This window comes from Mastigoproctus giganteus, chromosome 10 (genome assembly GCF_048544385.1).
Source record: "Mastigoproctus giganteus isolate SK-2022 chromosome 10, ASM4854438v1, whole genome shotgun sequence".
NCBI classification, from domain to species: Eukaryota; Metazoa; Arthropoda; class Arachnida; order Uropygi; family Thelyphonidae; genus Mastigoproctus; species Mastigoproctus giganteus.
In genome coordinates this window covers 131,017,524-131,039,987 of record NC_143584.1, presented here as the reverse complement: position 1 = coordinate 131,039,987, position 22,464 = coordinate 131,017,524, and the positions used below count along the sequence as shown (strand labels likewise).

Below are 22,464 nucleotides of genomic sequence, written 5' to 3'. Positions count from 1 at the left end.
CGTTGCATATCGTAATTGGCTTGTTTCTAATTCTTCAGTTTCATTTTCTGCCTACACCAAAGCTCGCAACAATTGTAAAGCAGTTATTAATCAGTCCAAACTAGAGTTTGAACAGGCTAAGAGTAGAAAACTTGCTTCTTGCCCTAATGTTAGTCGAACATTCTGGTCTCTTGCCAAAGCTATTGGCCGCAACTTTTGCCCATCTCTGCTCCCACCTCTGTCCAAACCAGATGGTTCTGTTGTCACTTCAGCCAAGGATAAAGCTGACCTTCTAGCATCCCATTTTTCTTCGAGCTCATGTATTAATGATCTTGGTAAAACACCTCCCACCATTCCTAACACGCTCCATTCAATGCCTCCTGTGGTCTTCCGTCAAAAGGATATCAGAAGGATTTTGATGAATCTTCATGCTAAGAAAGCTCCAGGTCCTGATGGTATTTCTCCACTTGTTCTCAAAACCTGTGCTCCTGAACTTACTCCTATTCTTTGCCGCCTTTTTTCACTTTCTTATTCCAAAGGTGTTTTTCCTTCTGCTTGGAAATTTGCTCATATCCAGCCGGTTCCTAAAAAGGGTGACAAATCCCTCCCATACAATTATCGTCCCATTGCAATTACTTCTACTCTTTCTAAAGTAATGGAGAAATCAATTAACCGCCAACTCTTAAACTAGCTAGAAACCTTCCGTCTGATCAACGATCGCCAGTATGGATTCCGTCAGTGTCGATCCACTGGTGATATTCTGGTTTATGTTACCCATTTATGGACTAATTCAATGGAAAGGTTCGGTGAAACACAAGTAGTTGCTCTTAACATCTCATAGGCTTTTGATCGTGTTTGGCATAAAGGTCTTCTAAACAAGCTTCCATCTTATGGTTTGCCAACTGTTTTTAGTAATTGGTTATCCAGTTTTCTCTCTGATCGCTCACTGAGGGTGATGGTAGATGGCTCTCTGTCTTCTAACTTCTCCACTAATGCCGATGTCCCCCAAGGTTCAGTTCTTTCCCCCACTCTTTTCCTCTGGTATATCAATGACCTTCTTCCATTGACTGGAAATCCTATCCATAGTTTTGCCGATGATAGCACATTGCATTCAACTTTCCATTTTGAGAAACCTTGTCCAGCTCAATCAGCTTCAAGTTCTCGAAAATCTGCTGCCAATTCCTTAAATGCCGATATTCAGGTAATTCTCCAGTGGGGCAAAGACAACTTAGTCGATTTCAACCCTTCTAAAACTCAATCTTGTCTTATATCTCGCAAAAAGGATTCTTCTGCTCCTATGCTTATCTTTAGTGACACTCCGATTTCTAGGCAAAATGATATATCTCTTTTGGGGATTACCCTGACTTCTAATCTCTCTTGGCACAAGCACATTACAAATATTGCTTCCTCTGCATCTAAAAAACTTGGTTTTCTCTTTCGCTCTCGGCGTTACTTTTCTCCCAAACAGCTGCTCACTCTGTATAAATCGCAAATCCGCCCTGCCATGGAATATTGTTCCCACATCTGGGGTGGTGCCCCCAAAACCTCTCTCAGGCTTCTTGATTCCATTCAGAAGCGGGCAGTTAGGTTAATTAATGATTCATCTCGAACAGAGTCTCTCCACTCGCTTTCTCATAGACGCACTGTTCCTGCTGCATGCCTCTTCTACAGATACTTCCATGGGCACTGTTCTTCTGAATTGGCTTCTATAATTCCCGCTCTCTCTTTCAAAACAGTCCGAACACGTGCCGCCACCAGCCAACATCCATTTACTGTCCAACTTCAAACCCACAGAACCAACTTTTCATCTTCCTCATTTATTCATTCAACTGCCGTTTTCTGGAACAACCTTCCTTCATACGTATTTCCTGAAAATTACAATCTACAGAAGTTCAAGTCCAATATCAACAAATATCTTCTTTCGTCTTCTCAACCTCCAACCCAAGCACGGTACTAAGTACTATAGGTTATAATACCTCTCGTGTTTGGGGTTCTCATAAAAAAAAAAAAAGGAAAAATCATGCCACCATCGTCTGAGACCGACTAACTCAGCCACGTTGTGAAAAAGGCCCATAAAAATTCCTCACATCACTGATGGGACTCGAACTCGTCTTTTCCATCCGTGTGGGGAGGACGGCGATCCTACCAACTGTGCTACGCACCAAGGGCTGTCAGGTGCATTGGTATTGCATTCTAAATTAAACGCACTGCTCTACTCGCGAAGTATATTGTTGCTTTATTTAAAGCGTTTAACAAACTAAGGGCTGGATTTCGATCCTATTTGGTATCTCATAGGTGAATAGATGGGCAATATGAAGACCCGGAAACCAGTGACTGGAAATAGATGCAATATATCATGTGTGCGAAGATGTAGCAAATAAAATGAAGTGAAATGGTTTTATGGGAAAACCTGCTAATGTGAGAGCTATATAACATCATTGTGCATTAAGGGCAAATCCTACTTAGCGTTGAGAAAAGTAAGTTTGCTGCTTAGTGGATCGACAGCATTTATTTACTGCCTTCTCGCAATCACAAATTGTGGATATTTGTTGTCAAAGGCTATTGCCTGTGCGAGAAGTCTTTTGAACGGGGATACCACATTAGGAGACATTCACTCATTTATTAATTACACACAATATACAGTCTCAAGATTATGTACATCAAAGTATATACATGATTTATATACAATATTTATATACACAATATATATATATATTTACATATAATTAGATGCTCTGTACATATCATTAAACACTCGTGTGTGTAAGTGTGTTCTTTAATCAGGGTAACTCCCAAGCATAAGCCCAACTCTACCTTAAGAACTTGTGAATATGTAGTCTTTACAAATCAGGCCTGGAAAAGTATGTTGAATTACCTGGGTCTGATTTTACTGTAGCGCAATTTGCGCATGAAATCCTGCACCCATTGGAGACAAAAAAATTATTATTATTTTAGGGTTGCCCGTAATTAAATACATTAACCCGTATTTGTGTCTGTAAATTGCGTATGTTCTATGGTCGATTTGCCTGTTCTGCTGGACGAACCCCAGTTACTGGGGAGAAAAACCTTGCTATCTACGCCTGAGACCGACTAACTCAGCCACGGAGTGAAAAAAAGTCCATTAAAGTTCCTCGCGTCATCGATGGGATTCGAACCCAGGCCTTTTCCACCCGGTGTGGGGAACGGTGACGATACCACTGTGCTACCATGTTGGTAGCACAGTGGTCACTGTACTTTTCTTACAGCTCATGTATTAATGATCGTGATAAAACACCTAACACCATTCCCAACACGCTCCATTCAATGCCAGCTGTGGTCTTCCGTCAAAAGGATGTCAGAAAGAATTTGACGAATCTTGATGCTAAGAAAGCTCCAGGTCCTGATGGTATTTCTCCACTTGTTCTCAAAACCTGTGCTCCTGAACTTAGTCCTGTTCTTTACCGCCTTTTTTTCACTTTCTTATTCCAAAGATGTTTTTCCTTCTGCTTGGAATTTCTCATATCCAGCCAGTTCCCAAAAAGGGTGACAAATCCTCCCCATCGAATTATTTCTGCTCTTTCTAAAGTAATGGAGAAACCAATTAACCGCCAACTCTTAAACTGCATAGAAACTTTCCGTCTGATCAACTATCGCCAGTATGGATTCCGTCAGTTTCGATCCACTGGTGATATTCTGACTTATGTTACCCATTTATGGACAAATTCAATGGAAAAATTTCGGTGAAATACAAGCAGCTGCTCTTGACATCTCAAAAGCTTTCGATAGTGTTTGGCATAAAGGTCTTCTAAACAAGCTTTTTCAAATGTTTTTTGTAACTGGTTATCCAGTTTTCTCTCTGATTGCTCACTGAGGGTGATGGCTCTGTCTTCTAACTTCTCCACTAATGCTGGTGACCACCAAGGTTCAGTTCCTTTCCCCACTTTTCCTCTGCTGTATATTTCTATTGTATATTAATGACCTTCTTCCATTGACTGGAAATCCTATATATAGTTTTGCCGGCGAAAGCACATTGCATTCCACTTTACATTTTGAGAAACCTTGCCCTGCTCAATCAGCTTCAACATTTCAAATATCCGCTACCAATTCCTTAAATGCCGATCTCCAGTGGGGCAAAAACAACTAAGTTGATTTCAATCCTTCTAAAACTCTTGTGTTATATCTCGCAAAAAGGATTCTTCTGCTCCTATGCTTATCTTTGGTGACACTCCGATTACTAGGAAAGTTGATATATCTTTTGGGGATTACCCTGACTTCTATTCTCTCTCTCTCTCTCTCTCTCTCTCTCTCTCTCTCTCTCTCTCTCTCTCTCTCTCTCTCTCTCTCTCTCTTTCTCTCTCTTGGCACAAGCACATTACAAATATTGCTTCCTCTGCATCTAAAAAACTTGGTTTTCTCTTTCGCTCTCGGGGTTACTTTTCTTCAAAACAGCTGTTCAATCTGTACAAATCGCAAATCCGTCCTACCATGGAACATTGTTCCCACATCTATGATGGTACCCCCAAAACCTCTCTCAGGCTTCTGGATTCCATTCAGAAGACGGCAGTTAGGTTAATTAATGACTCATCTCTAACTGAGTCTCTCCACTCGCTGTCTCATAGACATACTGTTTCTGCTGCATGCCTTTTCTACAGATACTTCCATGGGCACTATTCTTCTGAACTGGCTTCTATAATTCCCGCTCTCTTTTTCAAAACAGTCCGAACACGTGCCGCCACCAGCCAACATCCATTTACTGTCCAACTTCAAACTCACAGAACCAACTTTTCATCTTCCTCGTTTATTCATTCAACTGCCATTTTCTGGAACAACCTTCCTTCATATCTTTCCTGAAAATCACAGTCTACAGAAGTTCAAGTCCAATGTCAACAAATATTTTCTTTCGTCTTCTCAACCTCCAACCCAAGCATGGTACTAAGTACTATAGGTTCTAATACCTCTCGTGCTCGGTGTTTCATTAAAAAATATAAATAACCAAATGTCTAATTCTATGTTGGACAACGCTTACCCGCGACCATCCCCAGGCCCGTATCATTCAGTGCAAAATTCTCAGGTTCCACAAGAGGTAATCTTACTGCAGAATTCAATTGCAAGTTAAAAGAGATAATATATTCTATAATAAAGACAGACTTAACAGGAGGAGATTATGTCTGCCATTAGTGGAAACTGGTGATGTGACTAACTGGCTACAAGTTTTTCAGGGTACTAAAGGGTGATCACTAATGACAAAAAGTAAATGAATTGATGACTTGTTCAGGAAATATAAGGTCATGCAGAGAAAATATAAGGTCATGTTTGAAAAATATTGCGAGAAGAGAGAAAATTTTCTTGTGTTTGTAATTATGTCCAGACATGAAAGAGAATATATGATGAAAACCTTGTGGGCTAACTGTAGTCTTGAGGTTCTCTGCAAGGCTTATGGGAGTATTCTCAACATAGCTTACCTTTCACGGAAGAACAAAAAAAGCACACAAATAAGGGCTCTTTCTTTCTTTTTTTTTCCCCAAAGAGAAAGTCTGGCGAGGGGTGCGCGGTTTTAACCCACTTCCATATCCTGATTCTATCTGGTTTCGTGTAATTTCTAAAATCGAACCAATGGGCGACGTCTGGCCTCAGCAGAGGCCTGGCGGCTAAATGGCCAGAAGAACAACGGTACACAACATTACTCATGTACAATATCCATACACTTTTAAATCTCTGGCCTTTACAGTGTACTGTATCACACGACAATGTAAACTACGCGGAGATGGGGGAAACCCCTGGTGCCGTTTGACCCCAAACACACTTTACACTTTAGTTATCGCACTGTGGCTCTGGAAGCACAAAATCAACCTTTTGGTAATTGCGGGGAAACTACGGCAATGAGACGTCAGTACTGTGCAAAATATCTTTCCTGGTTCGTGCGTGGCACTTAACTTAAAATCTTGTACATAAACTGCATAGCCGGCGTGCATGCAAGAGTGAGGAAACGATCGAATCCTCAGAAAGAAAAAAATCTAGGTTCTTCTGAAACCGGCTGGCTGCTTCCGCGAGTGAAAAACCCTTTATATGGAATCTAGCTTTCTATAATGATCACTTTTATACCACGTGAATATTAAAATAGTTTATTTATCTATTAACTAAATCACTATATATGCAATGTAATGTTTCGGGAACCTTGCCGGAACCCATTCTCAGACTACACAGAAGCTTGCAAGAAGGAAGAAAGAAGCTTGCTGTTGCTGGCAACAGCCTATGTATGGTCTAAGGATGGGTATCGGCAAGGGGTCCCGAAACGTTACCTTAATGTATAGTGATTTAGTTAATAGCTAAATAAACTATCGTTATATTTACGTGGTATAGGAGTAGTCATTATAGAAATATTGATTTCATGGAAAACCACAACGTAACTTCCTTCTAATTATATTAAAACCTTCTAAGTTTTCATAATTGACTTTCTACTTTATGAGGCATTATAGTTGGCACACTATTGCCACAGATGCCGATGCGCCTAATAAATGCCCAAACAAACAAAGAAACCTAAATGGCGCAAACTGCTTTAGTGGTTTCCTAATCATAAATGATTTATAATCTGAAAACTAACATTTTAATAAATACGTTTAATATATGCATTATTTTCTTAATTAGTATATAACTGGTAAATTTATTAAATTTACCTCCATATCCCTTAAGCAACCTGGTCTCTTTTAGGACTGCGCCAACATATAGAATGAAATATACACAAACTGTATATGTATTTGGGGATTTGCCAGTCTAGTCACATCGATTTCCAGCCATGTATAAGCTGCTAAGTGGCCTAAACACGACCTTAAAAATGAAGTTTAGTGAAAAATTACTTTTTTCCTGATATTCTTTCTGTTTGACGCTTAGTAATAAAGCAACTCTTGCAATAATCCCAGAATCCAGCACTACAAATTCTGACTTAAAATTTTCAAGGAAAGGTTTGCCTTAATGTACCAAACGCAAAACTTTTGACCGATATCCATTAAAAAAAAAAAAAAAAAACACGTGAAAATAAAGAGCACTAACAGTTATATTTTAAATTTTTATTACAATACTCACATCTATCACATGCCTACTGTTATTTCTCACATCCGGACCAATGGAAAGAGACAGGAAGATGTTGTGACCAAACCCCAAGCGGCGAAGTATAAATAATAGCTGCATCCAGTCAAACTGAGTTGAATTCCATTTAGATCCTTCCACCACTGGCCATCCTCCGATTTCTTTTAAAACCTCAGTTAGAGGGCTATCTCCAGCTTTTTCGATGTTCGCTTACAAGAGAAAGTGAGAGAGAGTGGTTAGCTGTAACAAACAGACCATGATGATATCCGATAATCAATGTCCTATTTTTAATAGTACAAATACAGGATTTTGTTTCAAAGAAGTTGTTTACTTTTTCAGAATTAACTGTAAGACCAATTATTAATAAGATATTAACGTTATTACTACAGTCCATATTTATTAGTACACGTATATCATTAGTATATCATCATTTTATTATCAGACAATTTGTCATTAACGGTAAAGTGAACTTTTTCCGCTGATGACAAGTTGGCTATACAGTATAATAAATTAATAACAGTATGCAAAAATAAGATTAATAAAAATATTGTAATTCAATGTGGCACCTTGAATTAGTCGGTCTTAAGGAAGGTGGTTTTAATAAAATTAAAAAACCCTTTTCCATTTTTCACACCATTTGATGTAAAAAGAAATTCCGATATTTTGACTCTAACAATTTATTGTACAAAATTCTGTTCTTCTAATAAAAGTATTTCTGCAATATTAGTAGTAGTGTTTTACTTTTCATGCATTATCTCCTAAATTTAATAAAGGCGATCATCAGATTATTAGGAAATTATTATCAAGTGTGCTTCCAGAAGTCATTTAGCCCAACTTCCTTGGCCACATAGCTGCCGATTTTCGATCCCACAGAGCCTGTGTGTGTGTGTGTGTGTGTGTGTGTGTGTGTGTGTGTGTGTGTGTGTGTGTGTGTGTGTTGTCAGGCAGCACCAGGGGTTTCCCTCCATCTCCGCGTAGTATACATTGTCATGTGAAACAGAACACTGTTGAGGCCAGAGATATTGTATGTGTAGTGTATCATTGTTCATCTGGCCATTTAGCCAGTGGACCCCTGTTGGGTCCACTGTTGCCCACACTTGGCCCCGTGGAGGCAGACCAGGTACACCAGTAGTTTTATTTTACTTTGGTAGGCCCTACCAGCTAGTTTCCTGAGATTTTAATGGCTAGGGACTAAAAAAAAAAAAAGGCAGGCGCTAGAATCTAATTAGGCCGAAAGAGTCTATATGTGCAGCTTGAATTTGGATATTTTAAATTTTACATTGTATGGGGTATTCGCAACAATACAGGTAGAGTGGGGGGAAGACTGAAGACTGGGGGTAAAGTTAGAAGAATGAGGACAAAGCCTTTGTGGGATGTAGTCGAAAAGGGTCATTAGGTATATGGACCTCTATTATTCAGGAATGGTGGGGCGCTATTTGATCTGCATAGCTGAATATACTAGAATAAGAGTTGGACATTTTTCCAGTGACGAGAACTTTAAGGATCGCTTTCAGCAATCAGCGGCAGTCAATTTAAATGGAAACCAGCTTTACACAACAGGCAATGAACAAGTACTCAGATGAGAGGTTTCAACGAACTTGTTGGACACAGATTAATTTCAAAATGCAGATGTGAATTTGGGAACAAAAAAGCGAATTTAAAACAACTCAGTCATTGGATGGCGAGTTGAGTGGAATGAATAAGGGATGGGTCACCTATGCCGCTGCCCTTCCGGGTAGCCCAGCGGATATAATCGCCGTCCTCCCCATACCGGATGGGGTGAAGATATACTACCAGTAACCAGATATCTGAGGAGCCTCCAGACAGACTTCCCAAAAAGTAAAATTGTCGTGGGAGCGGATGTGAATTGCCGGTCCCCAGCGTGGTTCAGCGAGACCACGGATAGACGTAGAGTACAGAACGGGCAACAACTTGAAGACTACTTAGCGAATAGTCCGTACACAGTCCTCAACCGGCCAAACAATCTGGCAACGTTCTCTAGTTCGATGGGGGAGGCCACAATCGATGTCTCTCTGGCTACCAGATCCCTCGCTGGCCACCTAACATCGTGGACCGTCCAAGAAAGCTGGACCACGTCGGACCACAGGGCCATCACGTTTGAGCTCCAGCGCTCCCTTAGTCGACACCAAGCAGTGAGGCAGGCACAGCCAAGATATGCCATAGAGAAGGCGGATTGACCACTCTTCCAAGCCACACTGACCACAGCAGCCCAATCGCTGAACATCATTGGACTCAGCCCGGATCAGCACCAGATGACGGTCGCTGGTCTCATCACTGAAGCTGCCAACACCTGTATTAAAAAGAAAAACCCAACCCCGGGGGCTGTACCCTGGTGGTCTCCAGAGCTACAGACGCTTAGGCAGGAGGTGCACAAGAGACGGAAACTCTTCCAGCGGGCAAGGCGCTCCCAGCCGGCAGCAGAAGTGGAGGCACTAAGACAGAACTTCCGAGATGCAAGGAACCTGTACACGGCAACCATACGCCAGCGTAAGATGCGCAGTTGGGAACACCTTGTTTCTACCACTGGAAATGATAACCCCTGGGGTGTGGTATACAGAGTAACCACAAACAAACTCCCCAGGGGTGAGACCATACCAGCGACGAAGACAAGGCAGGGTACTTATACCCGGACCTGGCAGGAAACAATTATTAAGATCATGGATACCATGTTTCAAGACCATCTTGCCCCCCTCTACCCCAGAGCAGATAACCCTCTGTGCGGACAATGAAACCTACTGCACGACTGCAACAGAAGACCCTTTCACCAAACTTGAACTGGAAACAGCTGCCATGAGGATTAGAAACAAGAAGTCTCCTGGTTCTGATCTTTTGGAGCCAGAGATTGTCAAGAAAGCCGTCGAAACCATTCCAGAGGTGCTTCTTAACCTATACAACCACTGCCTCAAAGAAGGCCTGTTCCCCCAGGCCTGGAAAACTGCAAACTTGTGCCTCATTCCCAAAAGTCCCAACAAACAACTGGACCTTCCGGTGTCATACAGACCCATAGCACTTTATCAGTCCTGAGCAAGCTCTTTGAGCACTTATTAAGAAACAGAATAGGGATTCACTACACTGCAGCCGGCCTGCAGTCACCCCAACAATATGGATTTAGGAAGGGATGCTCAACCTTGGATGTCCTGGAAAATATTACTAATGCTGCAACTACCTCAGATCAGAAATACTTTCTAGTCATAGCAATAGACTTTGCTGGGGCTTTTGACACTTTATGGTGGCCAAGCGTCCTGGCCCGACTCCGGAAGGCCAACCTACCATCAAATCTGTATCAAGTCATCAAATCCTACCTGTCGAATAGGTTCGTGACAGTCAGAGCACCATACTGTTCAGTAACAAGAGAAGTATTCAGAGGATGCCCACAGGGCTCAATCCTGGGTCCACTCCTATGGAACTTGGTTCTAGACGGCTTTTTGAACCTGAAACTCGGCGACGTCGTTCCCCTAGCCTATGCGGATGATGTGGTTCTGATGCTGCCTGGGGAATCTAGGACGCAACTGGAGAACACTGCAAACAGAGCAATAGAAACTCTAGAGGACTGGGCTAACAACAATAACTTGAAGATCTCATCCTCGAAGACAAGATCTATATTATTAAAAGGAGCCCTAGATACCAGACGACCCCCTCAAATCAAGATACAAGGTAACACAATTAAGCTTACCACCGAATTAAAGCACCTTGGAGTCGTACTAGACAAGAACCTGAGCTTTACACCACATATAGTGCACTTACGGAAGAAAATTAGAGGATACTCCGCACTTTTTGCGCGAATCACAAGCAAGGAATGGAGTTTGAGGAGGAAAACCCTCACCCTCTACTATAAAGCTATTTTCCTGCCAGCGATTACATATGCTGCTGGAATATGGTATCGCAAGGCGACCACTGCAGTGAACCGGAAAAAATTGGAGACTACGCAGCGACACATACTCATAACCATCTCTAGAGCATGTAACACTGTAAGTACCCACGCACTCCAGGCCCTAACGGGATCCCTCCCTCTGGACCTGGAGATTGTTAAGCATGGGCTACTCTATCAACTGACCAAAGGCAGAATGGCAACATGCCTCGACTACACCATAGATCTGTCAAATGATCCCAAAGCAGAAAGGAACCGTCTCTCCGCTTACCTCCAACAAACTTGGCAGGCCCGCTGGGAGACCTCCAGCAAAGGCGCAATAACTAGAAAATTTCTACCCAACATACGGCTGGTATACCCGAATTATCCAGCGTGGCTTTCACCAGGACTCTACACCACCTACCTGCTGACGGGACACGGGGCCATTGGAGACAAACTACAAGGATTTGGACTGAGTGATACGCCGTTTTGCCTCTGTGGTGAACGTGAACCGTGGGAGCACCTAATGTACAGTTGCCCACTATATGAGGACCTCTATTGTAGGTTCATTACTAGAACACAGCTTAACTTCCGTAATCAAGAAGACCTCACTATAACTGAAGTTGACACATACAAGGCATTCGCGCAGCTGGCCCAGGACCTCTTCACAAGGAGAAGGACGCTCCCACAGCCTCAACCATTGCAGTAAACAACCATGCCGTACACCCAACAGAAAGTCTACACAACCACGGAAACCTTCCCAGATGATGAACTGACACCATGGTGAAACAACCAAGGAATTAAACCTCACAACTGAGTCTACCTGAAGTCACAATTTCTGACTACCGACAGATGTATCCACCTGACGTGACAACCAGATTAGACAACCTCATCCAGCACAGGCATTTGACAACCTGATCAAGACAACAAGACTACCATGCAAGGGCTCAGAGAAATGACTGCAGCACATTGCTGCCACCTAGCCATATGGCGATCTGGGCTGGTAGCCTTGACCAGCCTGCTTTCACTCCTTTTCCTTGGTGGGGGGGAGATGGCTCGCTGTCTTCTCCTCCTCCTGCCATCCCCCTTTCCCTCTGGTGGGGCATGGGCATGCCCCACTGACTGCAGGGGCCATCTACCCTATGGGCCCCTTACTTCTCTTTCTTCCCCCCCCCCCCAGCTTCAGTCTCCCTACCCTTCTCTCTGACTATACACCGCGAAAGCCCCAAGCATCCAAATTTAAATTAGCACCAAAATTATTGCCCGCCCCATTAGGCCTCTAGAACTTGTCATTTTAGCGTACAACCCCATGGTAATTTCGGGGAACAAACCCCACATACTATCTCGTAATAGCGATTTTGCAACTATACCACCGCGATCATTTTTTTTTTTTTTCCCTATAGGACCCAGCCGCTGAAATCCCAGGAAATTAGGCGGCGGGACCTGCCCGAGTATAATAAATTTCAAGGTACACCTGGCCAGCCTCCTTGTTGGCATAGCACGGACAACGCCGGGTCCCATCAGGGGCTCGACGGCTAATAAGCCAGAAGAACAATGGGCACAACATACTACACAACACATGATCCCCACACTTTTAAATCTCTGGCCTTGACAGAGTACTGTCCCTCGATACAGCGAACACTCGCGGAGATGGGAGAAATTCCTGGTGCCGTTTGACCCTCAACATACTTTGTACTTTGTAGACCGGATGGGGTCTGCACGGGTAGCACAGTGGTGTCGTCACCGTTCTCCCCACACTGTGTGGAAAAGGCCCGGGTTCGAATCCAGCGACGCGCGAGGAACTTTAATGGGTTTCTCAGTCTGCGGCCGAGTTAGTCAGTCTCAGGCGTAGATAGCAAGTTTTTTTACCCCAGAAACGGGGGTTTTTTCGTCCAGCAAAACAAGCAAATCGACGGAGGACACACGCAATTTACAAACATAATTCATAAACCGGTATATGTAATTGTTTACGGGAGACCCTAATATAATAATTTGATTTTTTTGATACCGGATAGAAAATGTGCCCGGAGACTTTAACCAAGACAGTAACCAAGATCCCGCAGTTATGCACGCCATGGGCAGCATGTGCTCATATAATCAGCTCTGTCGGCTGCTTATACGCAGTCTCTCTCAACTGCAGACTCGGCGTCGAGATTGACTTCGCCATTACATATCTCCAAGATGTCCAAACTACCCTAGCGGGACAGAGGATCATAATAGGTGCCAACGTCAACTGCCGATCCCCAGTCTGGCACAGCGCCACCCGGACCGGCAAGGCACCAGAAATGGCCAAAGACTGGAAGAGTTGCTGGCTAACTCAATACTGACGGTTAAAAATCAACCTTTCTGCCTCCCAACCTTCTGTTACTGTTACTGTTGTTTGGTTTTTAGGAGCATTAGCAACTGAGGCCATATTGCTCCGGGATATGCGGTAGTCATTCCCTGACCTTTCCGCATCCTCCGTATTTGGTGGTGACGGGCTCGAACCCCGGTCTAATCAAGCAGCGTGTGCTACCACTGCTGCTGCTCCTTCCCATCTGGCTACGGAGGCGCCAGCCCAACCTTCTGTAATACACTTTGGGAGACGACCATTGGCATCACACTAACCACAAGAAATATCGATTCCCACGTGACCGACTGGACCGTGCAAAATGCTTGGACCACGTCGTATCACTGTACCATCACTTACCGAATACAGAGAACCACAGCAAGAACCGCAACAGAAAGGAAGATGCAAAACAGATTTGCAATCCCCAAAGCCAATTGGGAACTCTACCGAGAACAGCTCATCAGTAGAGCCCAACATGATAGAAGAGGGCAAACCAGACACGACGGCCAAGAAATAAGAGAGGACCCCGACGAACTGCAACAAAAAATAACAAACGTTATAACCAAGGCAGCTGAAGTCGCCATAAAAAGAAAAACGCCTTCGAGCAAGGCCATGCCCTGGTGGACCCCAGAGCTGCAAAGACAAAGGAGATTAGTCCAACAAAAAAGGAAGGAATATCAGAGAGCACTGAGATCGTGGCCGCCCGCTGAGGTCACTTACCTGCGCCGACAATATACAATACTGAGAAATACTTATACTGAGAGTATAAAGAAAAGTAAAAATCCTCCTGTGAACGACTGGTCTCAACTAAAGGTAATGGGAACCCCTGGGGAGTGGTCTAAGTAAACTTCTGGAGAGAATACTACATTGAAGAATACTCACCACTACAAAAACGCTAACCTGGAGTCACCCAGACAATATGGGTTCAAACCCGGACTTTTCACCATTGAGGCAATTCGGAATCTCCTAGAAAGCGCAGCACAATGTAACGAAATGTACTTCCTGGTAATTTCGTTCGACACCCTCTGGTGGCCGAGCATCCTGGGCAGACTCCGCAAGGCAAAAATCCCCATGAATTTATATAATTGCATTAGATCCTACCTCTGACAGAAAAATCAGGGTAATTCCACCGTTCTAGAGCCTGACAAGATCGGTCCACAAGGGCTCCCTGCAGGGATCTGTCCTGGGGCCGCTCCTGTGGAACATTGTTTTTGATGAATTCCTGGCATTCGACTTGGGTGATGTCAACGCACAAGCTTTCGCGGATGATCTCGTCCTAACGGTGGCAGGAAGCTCTAGATCGCAGCTAGAAGCCCGTGCGAAACATGCACTGCAAAGTACTCCAGGACTGGGCAAACCTGCATATATTGGAGATTTCCCTGACCAAAACGAAATCAATTCTACTGAGAGGAGCACTCAACATCAGACGACCGTCCCAGATAAAAGTAAGGGGAAGCACAATCAAAAACAATGTTCCACAGGAGCGGCCCCAGGAATTCATCAAAATGAATTCCTGGGGCCGCTCGAACGCCAGGAATTCATCAAAAACAATGTTCCACAGGAGCGGCCCCCAGGACAGATCCCTATTGGAGGGCAGCAGTAACTACCGCTACCGCGACATAGGCGGAGAAGTGGATTCAATTCGGCTCGTTTTCGAATTACTTCAGCGTAGTCGAACCGACGGATGCGGCTGAAGTACTGCGGTGCAAAAAGCAAGGGGAAATTACTGCACTATACTTCCCAAGAATAATCACCATGGCTAGTACAACTAGGGAGATGACCCCGAGTCCCCGGCGTCCTTTAAATGGGACAGGGATACTAAGAATCCCCAGGTGGCAAAAACTTTCAATAGGAAAAATTGGCACATGGAAAGTTAGAACCTTATATGAATCTGGGAAACAAGCGAATGTGGCTAGGGAAATGAAACGTTGTGGAGTAGATATTATTATTATCAGTTTATTTATCTAACAACCCTGTACAGACATTATCTAGGATGGTGGCTAATACAGACACCCTACAACAAATTAGATGGCAACATTGAAAATCAGAAGATACTTAAGAATAAATACATCAACGGTCACTTGACACAAAAATCGTTCATTACAGATAATCAAGAGTTCATAGGCAAATTCCACAGAAATATACACTTTCCTCTTCATTAAATTTGTAGTGTAGAATACAAGTCCGCTGCTATCAGCTTCCTGTAGGCTTTGCCATGGCAGTATCTATTCAGGTCGATTTTGAAGTCTCTCAAAGAGCTCCAGCGTATTAGCATTAGCATTAGCATTAGTAGAGGCATATGATGCAAGAAAGCAAGCTTATTCAGCATCAGCCAAAAAAAAAAAAAAAAAAAAAAAAAATCCACTTCCACTTCACCCCTCTGTTCGTTCAAAATACCTGTCCAGCTGAGCTTTAAATTTGTTTAGGCTATCAACTTCAACAAGTGATGGAAGTCGGTTCCACCAACCAACCACCCGCTGGCCAAAGGCAAATTTCCGCACATCTATCCGACATCCGTCCTTCCTCAATTTCAATTTATGCCCTCTGAGGTGATTATTCTGAGCAAGATGAAGAATCCCATTGGCATTGAGCATGCTCAAACCATTCAAAGCCTTATACACCTCTATCAGATCACCTCGCCGGTGCCTAGTCTCCAGACTCTGTAATTTGCAAAACTTAAGCCTTTCTTCGTAAGAGCAACCCTTTGTTCCATTTACTAATCTTGTTGCCCTTCTCTGTACCCGTTCCAGCAGCTCTACATCCTTCTTGAAATGAGGCCTCCAGACCCTGTATACAGTACTCAAGATGTGGCCTAACCATTGCCTTATACAAGGGAATAATCACCTCCTTATCCCTGCTAGAAAAATTCCTGTATATCATTGACAAGACACCATGAGCTACTCTTGCAGCTCGTCTGCACTGCTCAGAGAACTTCATATCTGCCTGCACAATTACCCCCAGGTCCTTTTCATTCTCCACCACTGTCAGTGTAGTACCGCAGAGTTGATACGTTGCTCTGGGGTTACTGTTTCCCATATGTAGTACTTTACATTTCTCAATGTTAAACTTCATTTGCCACCTCTCAGCCCATCTGTTCAACCTTTCCAGATCCTGTTGCAGCAGCATAGCGTCAGTAGTGTCCTTAACGACCCTGCCAACCTTTGTATCATCTGCAAACTTGGACATTAAACTTGATATCCCATCATCAATATCATTCATAAACACCGAAAACAACAACGGACCCAACACTGAACCTTGAGGAACTCCACTAATAACATTAGTCCACGTTGAGCAGTGTCCATTGATTACCACTCTCTGTCTTCTGCCACTCAACCATCCCCTTATCCATAGCAGCAATTTGCCTCCAATGCCACACTGCTCCAATTTGTGCAGCAGTCTTCCATGTGCAACAGTATCGAAAGCCTTTCTAAGATCCAAATATATAATATCAAAGTTATTTCCTGCATCCAGTTCTTTTGTGACTACATCATAGTATCCAACCAAATTGATCAGGCAAGACCTGCCCTTAACAAAACTATGCTGCGTCTGAGCTATAACGGAATTCTTGTCTAGATGATCCTGCAGTGCTTCTTTAACCAGTGCCTCCATTAATTTACCTGGAACAGAAGTTAAACTAACAGGTCTATAATTACTTGTGTCAGCCTTTGATCCTCCTTTGTGAATTAGGGTTACATTTGCACATCTCCAGTCTATGGGTACCTCCCCTGAGTATTGGCAGGAAACATCTGCCTTAATCTCTCCGTGTGATGTAGAGCACTTCGGAGACTATGAGGGTAGTAGAGCCGAGTCCCAGGGCGTGGCCTGACCTGAAGATTATCATTTTGTGGGGCATCTAAACTCCCAGTCAGAAGTTGTGCTGATGTTACTCATGGTGAGCATCTGTACCCGTGGAGCTACATGAAACCAGATGGGCTAACTCAGGAATTTGCCATTCCGACGGTATTGTCTTATACTATTCTGGGACAGGAGACAATACATATCAAAATGGTGTAGGAATTATGATCCACGATTCAGTAGCCAACTGAAATCAGTAGCCAATTTTATTCCTTACTCGGATCCCATCATTATGTTACATTATGTTCTATGCAGCCCTTTGGTCTGCTCGTCAGGAACTGGTTGGTTACGGCAATAAAAAGCGAATATCTAGATTTATCTAAACTTTTGTTCCCGTGGCTCTCTATGCGTCGGAAATCTGGTCCTCCGCTCCTCCAACCTACCTGCAGCAGTTCTTGGGGCTTGAGTATTGGCTGCTGCGATCCCTCAATAGGTCTTCAGGACATCCCCTTACTATCTCTAGGGCTATACACTCACTGCATGAAATGACCCCTGGAAATAAATAATCACTACTCGCAATATGACTCTCTACAAGCTTATTTCAGGTAGACTTGATGCTCCCATAGTCAACAGGCACATCCTTCTACCCAAAGATAACAGAACAGCAACTAATCATCAAACAATTAGGATCCGACCAGCCCTCAACCAAATCAGCTCATTCAGTCATGTTTCCAGCAAACGATTGGTCTCCTGAACGACCTAAATATTAACCTTGAAGCGATCTATCTCGACAAGGCACAGAACAAAAGTCTTTGCGGATACCTACGCAATACTGCAATTTTAGTTGTTTCAAGTCTCTCCGGCTCTCCGTAGGCGTCTGTGTCTGTGGACAAACTGCACTCCACTCCTGTTCTGGACAGTCTTCTACAACTTGCCTGCTCTCCCGCACCGGGCTTCGAGGGATGCTGAATTTATTTAGAAAATTTATCCTGAATATTGTCTTAGCCTGCTGTAATAAATTTGAGCTGTATCCTTTATATTAATGTATAAATTGTTAATCTGTTATTGTTTACCCTCCTAGCAAATGTTTGCTGTGTAGAGATAGATGTAACTCCTCCTTTTCCTTTACTTGAATAAATAAATATACTCCAGGGTAACCCAGTTAATATTAATTGATACAAATTTATGCATCTACAGAGGATAAGAGTAATGATGTTATTGAAGAATTCTATAGACAATTGAAAGGCATCACAAGTAACACCAAAAAACGTGAAGTAAATATCATGGGAAACTTTAATGCCAATATCGGCAAAGGAAAGGTACTTGACATTGTGGGTGATTTTGGTCTGTGTTTACGAAATGAGCGAGAAAATCAACTCATTCAGTTCTGCCAAGAGGAGAACATGATAATAACGAACTCATGGTTTAAACTTCCCGCTAGACGTCTTTATATGTGGAAATCCCCCCCCCCCTCAAGACAAACCAGGAACTATAATTAAGAATCAGATGGATTTCATACCGATTAATAAGCGTTTTCGGAATAGTCTCAAATGAGCCAAAACTTATCCTGGTGCGGATACTGATTCCGATCATAACTTATTAACAGCTACTATTAAAACAATGTTAAAAACCAGAAAGGAAATAAGACAAAGAGATTAAATTGTGAAAAACTCAGTCTCAACTGTGAAAGAAAAAATGAGGAAAGAGCTGAACATAAAATTAAACAATAGAGAGAGAGCCGAAAACGTAAACGACGAATGGAAGAAGTTTGGTAAGATCGTTATTCGTACTGGAAAAGAAATTCCAAGTCATGAAAACCAATCTGCAAAAAAGAAATGGCTGACAGAAGAGATCGTAAAACTAATGGATGAAAGAAGGAAGTATAAAAATGGTGCTCCAGCTCAATACCAGCAGATCAAGAAAGTAATAAAGAGGAAAATTAAGGAAGCAAAAGAATAGAGATAGAAAAATTAGAAAAGCAATAGAGATAGAAAAATTAGAAAAGCAATAGAGATAGAAGAATTAGAACGAAGGCATGTTATTTTTCATTTATACAAGTTAAAAGAATTAACAGGAAATACAAACAGAAGGATGCCATACACAATAAAGACCGCCCAGAATCAATTACTGTAGTTTTAAGAGGTGATGACAGAAAGAAGGTGTGGAGAAACGTACATCAGGACGTTTTTTGATGATGCCAGACAGGACGTTAGTGTAGAAATACCTAAGGAGGAAGGCTTTGAAATTCTACAATCTGAAGTAGAACATGCTCTGGAAGTGGCAAAGACTGGCAAGGCAGTCGGTCCGAATGAAATTCCAGTTGAAATAGTGAAACTTCTAGATGAAGAAAATCTGAAAGATCTAACCAAAATGTTCATTAAAATAAACCTAAAATGGAACACTACCTAACGATTGGTTGAATTCTTCATTCAACCCTCTTCCAAAGAAGAACAACATCACCTCGTGTAAAAATTTGTCTTATTAGTCTGAAGAGCCACATGTTGAAACTGTTGGTACAGATAATCCAAAACAGTATTTACAAAAAATGTGAATCAGTAATGTCTGACATCCAATTTGGATTCCGAGGCGGACCAGGCACAAGATAAGCTCTCCTAGGTATGAATGTGCTGTTACAAAAATGTAGAGAACACCAGAAGACAGCGTTTATCTGCTTCATAGACTGTGAAAAGGCCTTTGATCGGGTACAACATGCAAAGCTTATAGCACTTAAAAAGCGAGATCTTGATGGACGGAAACAATCAGACTTGTCAAAGAAATTTACTGGAATCAAACAGCCACTATAACTACTAAAGAGGGTAAAACTGATGAGATTAATATAAAAAGAGGTGTAAGTAAGGGTTGCATACTCTCGCCCATGCTATTTATCATCTATTCTGAAGTCATTTTCCATACTGCACTGTGGAAAAAGAAAGAAGGAATAAAAATAAATGATCAGCTGTTAAATGACATATGATACGCTGGTGATACTGCTTATTTGCAGAAAATATAGCAGCCCTTCCAATTGTTTTTGGACCGTATTAACAACAAATTTAATGATGGGTCTAAGGAAATATAGCAGACCTTCAACTGCTTTTGGATCGTATTAACAACAAATTTAATGATGGGTCTAAGAATCAATGCCAACAAGACAAAATATATGATCGTGACAAAAACTCCAGTAAGTTAAGTTCAGCTATTATTGAATGGAACTTCAATAGGGAGAGTGACTCATTTTAAATACCTTGGTAGTTGGATAAATGCTGCTGTAGATCCGGAAGCAGAAATAAAGGCAAGAAGAGAGATTGCGAGAAATGCTTTTACAAAATACAGAACAATACTATGTAACAAAGTTCTAGATCTCTTAGTCAGACTGAAATTCGTTGGGTGATATGTGTGGTCTATACTATTAAACGGAGTTGAAACTTTGATGCTGAAAACATCTAGCAGGAACAAAACAGAGCACTCAATTTCACTTAATTTTCAGCACTCACCACCTAGAGGTGAGTGCTGAAAATTAAGCAAGCTATATCTACGATCTGGTCATTACATCATAGCACATAAGGACTTCTTAATATATCATCAGTCAATTTAACAAAAATCCTTTAACAAATTACCTAATATAGAAGTGATATAGTAGTGTATTGTCTATCAATTCATTACATAATAATGAATAATCACAGACTCCCCTCTTCTAAGTGATTAGAGATAAAATTGTGTTTATTATATGTTAGTGGTAGTGGTGGTCTGGGTGGTGGTACTCAACTGAGAATAAGTAACAATAGTCTTCTCTATTAGTGAAGAGTTACTTATTCGAAGTAGTGCAATATCATGGCAACTCGTCGTGAAGGCAGAGCACAATATGAGAAACAGCAAATGATGCCTACAACAACTACTTTGTAGTTTATTAAGAGTTATCTATGGTGTATCTAAACACCGATATTATATAGATACCAAACTCTTAAAGTATTATGCCTTGTGCATTTATTTATTTTAAATTATATGTTAGAGAATCGACACATAACAATATCAAATGAATCAGGAATATCTGTGTGGGTTGGAATCTGGTCGGGAAGTGTTGTTAATGCTTTCTTTTCTGCTTTACTCTAGTTGATGCGTTGAATTTCCAAGCTATCTGTTTTCAATTCAATTCCTCTCTTTAAGAGATTTGTTTTCCAGTTGTCTTATTACTGTCCTTTCGTTTTGCATGTATTTTATTTTTACTTATCTAAGCAACAAAAAAGATGAAAAAATCATATATATTTTTAATTTCAACAGTGCAGCAAAGCACCAGCACAGTGGCAGCTTCTACTACTTTGTACATCGATAATTAAATGAAATGCGTAAGACGATATTTAAATTCCATTCAATATGTCTATCACTATAAAGTAAGAATAAAGCGATCGTAATTCTAACATAATCAGTGATATAGAATAACAATCTAACCATCATGAAGGAATATTAAAATTCAAATTAATGTCACTCAAATATATATTAATTTTTATTAATTAATAAATTTTTACACTTTATAATCCGCCGAGTCTATTGGAGGAAAGTTTAAAAAAAAAAAAAATTATTCAGGCAATATAAGGGAAAGGATTTTTCCTATAATGAGCCTACAGTTTTTTTTTTGCGTATATATGCTGGTTAGCTAAATTTGCATTTATACATTACTTTGTATAAAAAAAAACTACATCACTTACTCGTATTCATGCAGGAATCGTACATGTGCTTCAAATTCCTAATATGCGGATGGTCATCTTCCGTAATCTGCTGCTCCACCATCGCTAAAATACCGGAAATAATTTTAAAAAATTAATCATGCCATCACATTTCATATCAGCAAAATTTTAGAGTAGGAGCATTGATATAGATATTTTCACTTTGGTAAAATTTATATTTTTAAATCACTGAAATTTATATACAAAGAAAGCCATCGGGTTTCAGTAGCGTTCGACTGCAGTAATGCACCATCATCTGGGGGAAGAAGATAAAAAAAACAAACCAGTGACATCCCAAATCAGAAACATATAACGCGACTGTAGAAGAATTTTTTCATTACTTTTTTCCTAACCAATACTACTTTAGGTATACTGTTAAAGTAAAACATATCTGTAAAAAATCATCGTCTTTAAAGTTATGTCATTTATTAGATACACAATAGCTATATTGCTTATTTTAATATATGATAATAGAAGCTTCTCTTCAGTAGGTGGTAGATGACTTTCATCAACCGGTGAAATACCACCACTTGCTTATTGGAGGCTTAAAGTGGTGAAACCCATGTTTAGTCTCTAGAGCAAAGTTTCCGGCACCCCCCTCCCCCCCATACTTCTCCTTCAACCCATGCACGGTACTAAGTACTATAGGTTTTGATACCTTTCGTGTTTGGGGTTTTCATAAAAAAAAAAAAAAAAAAAGTTAAATGGTAACG

General features: G+C 41.5%; 1 protein-coding gene across 3 annotated transcripts in view; it reads right to left on the bottom strand.

The window, feature by feature from the left end:
* LOC150079288 (neprilysin-2-like) overlaps positions 1-22,464 on the bottom strand; it is a 527,224-nt gene that overhangs the window by 279,056 nt on the left and 225,704 nt on the right. For all 3 annotated transcript variants that reach the window (XM_090383670.1, XM_090383669.1, XM_090383671.1), the window contains exons 5-6: positions 21,734-21,817; positions 7,039-7,250 (exon numbers count right to left, since the gene is read on the bottom strand). In XM_090383670.1, the coding sequence (XP_090239796.1) occupies positions 7,039-7,250; positions 21,734-21,817 (296 nt within the window). The remainder of the gene's footprint in view (positions 1-7,038; positions 7,251-21,733; positions 21,818-22,464) is intronic.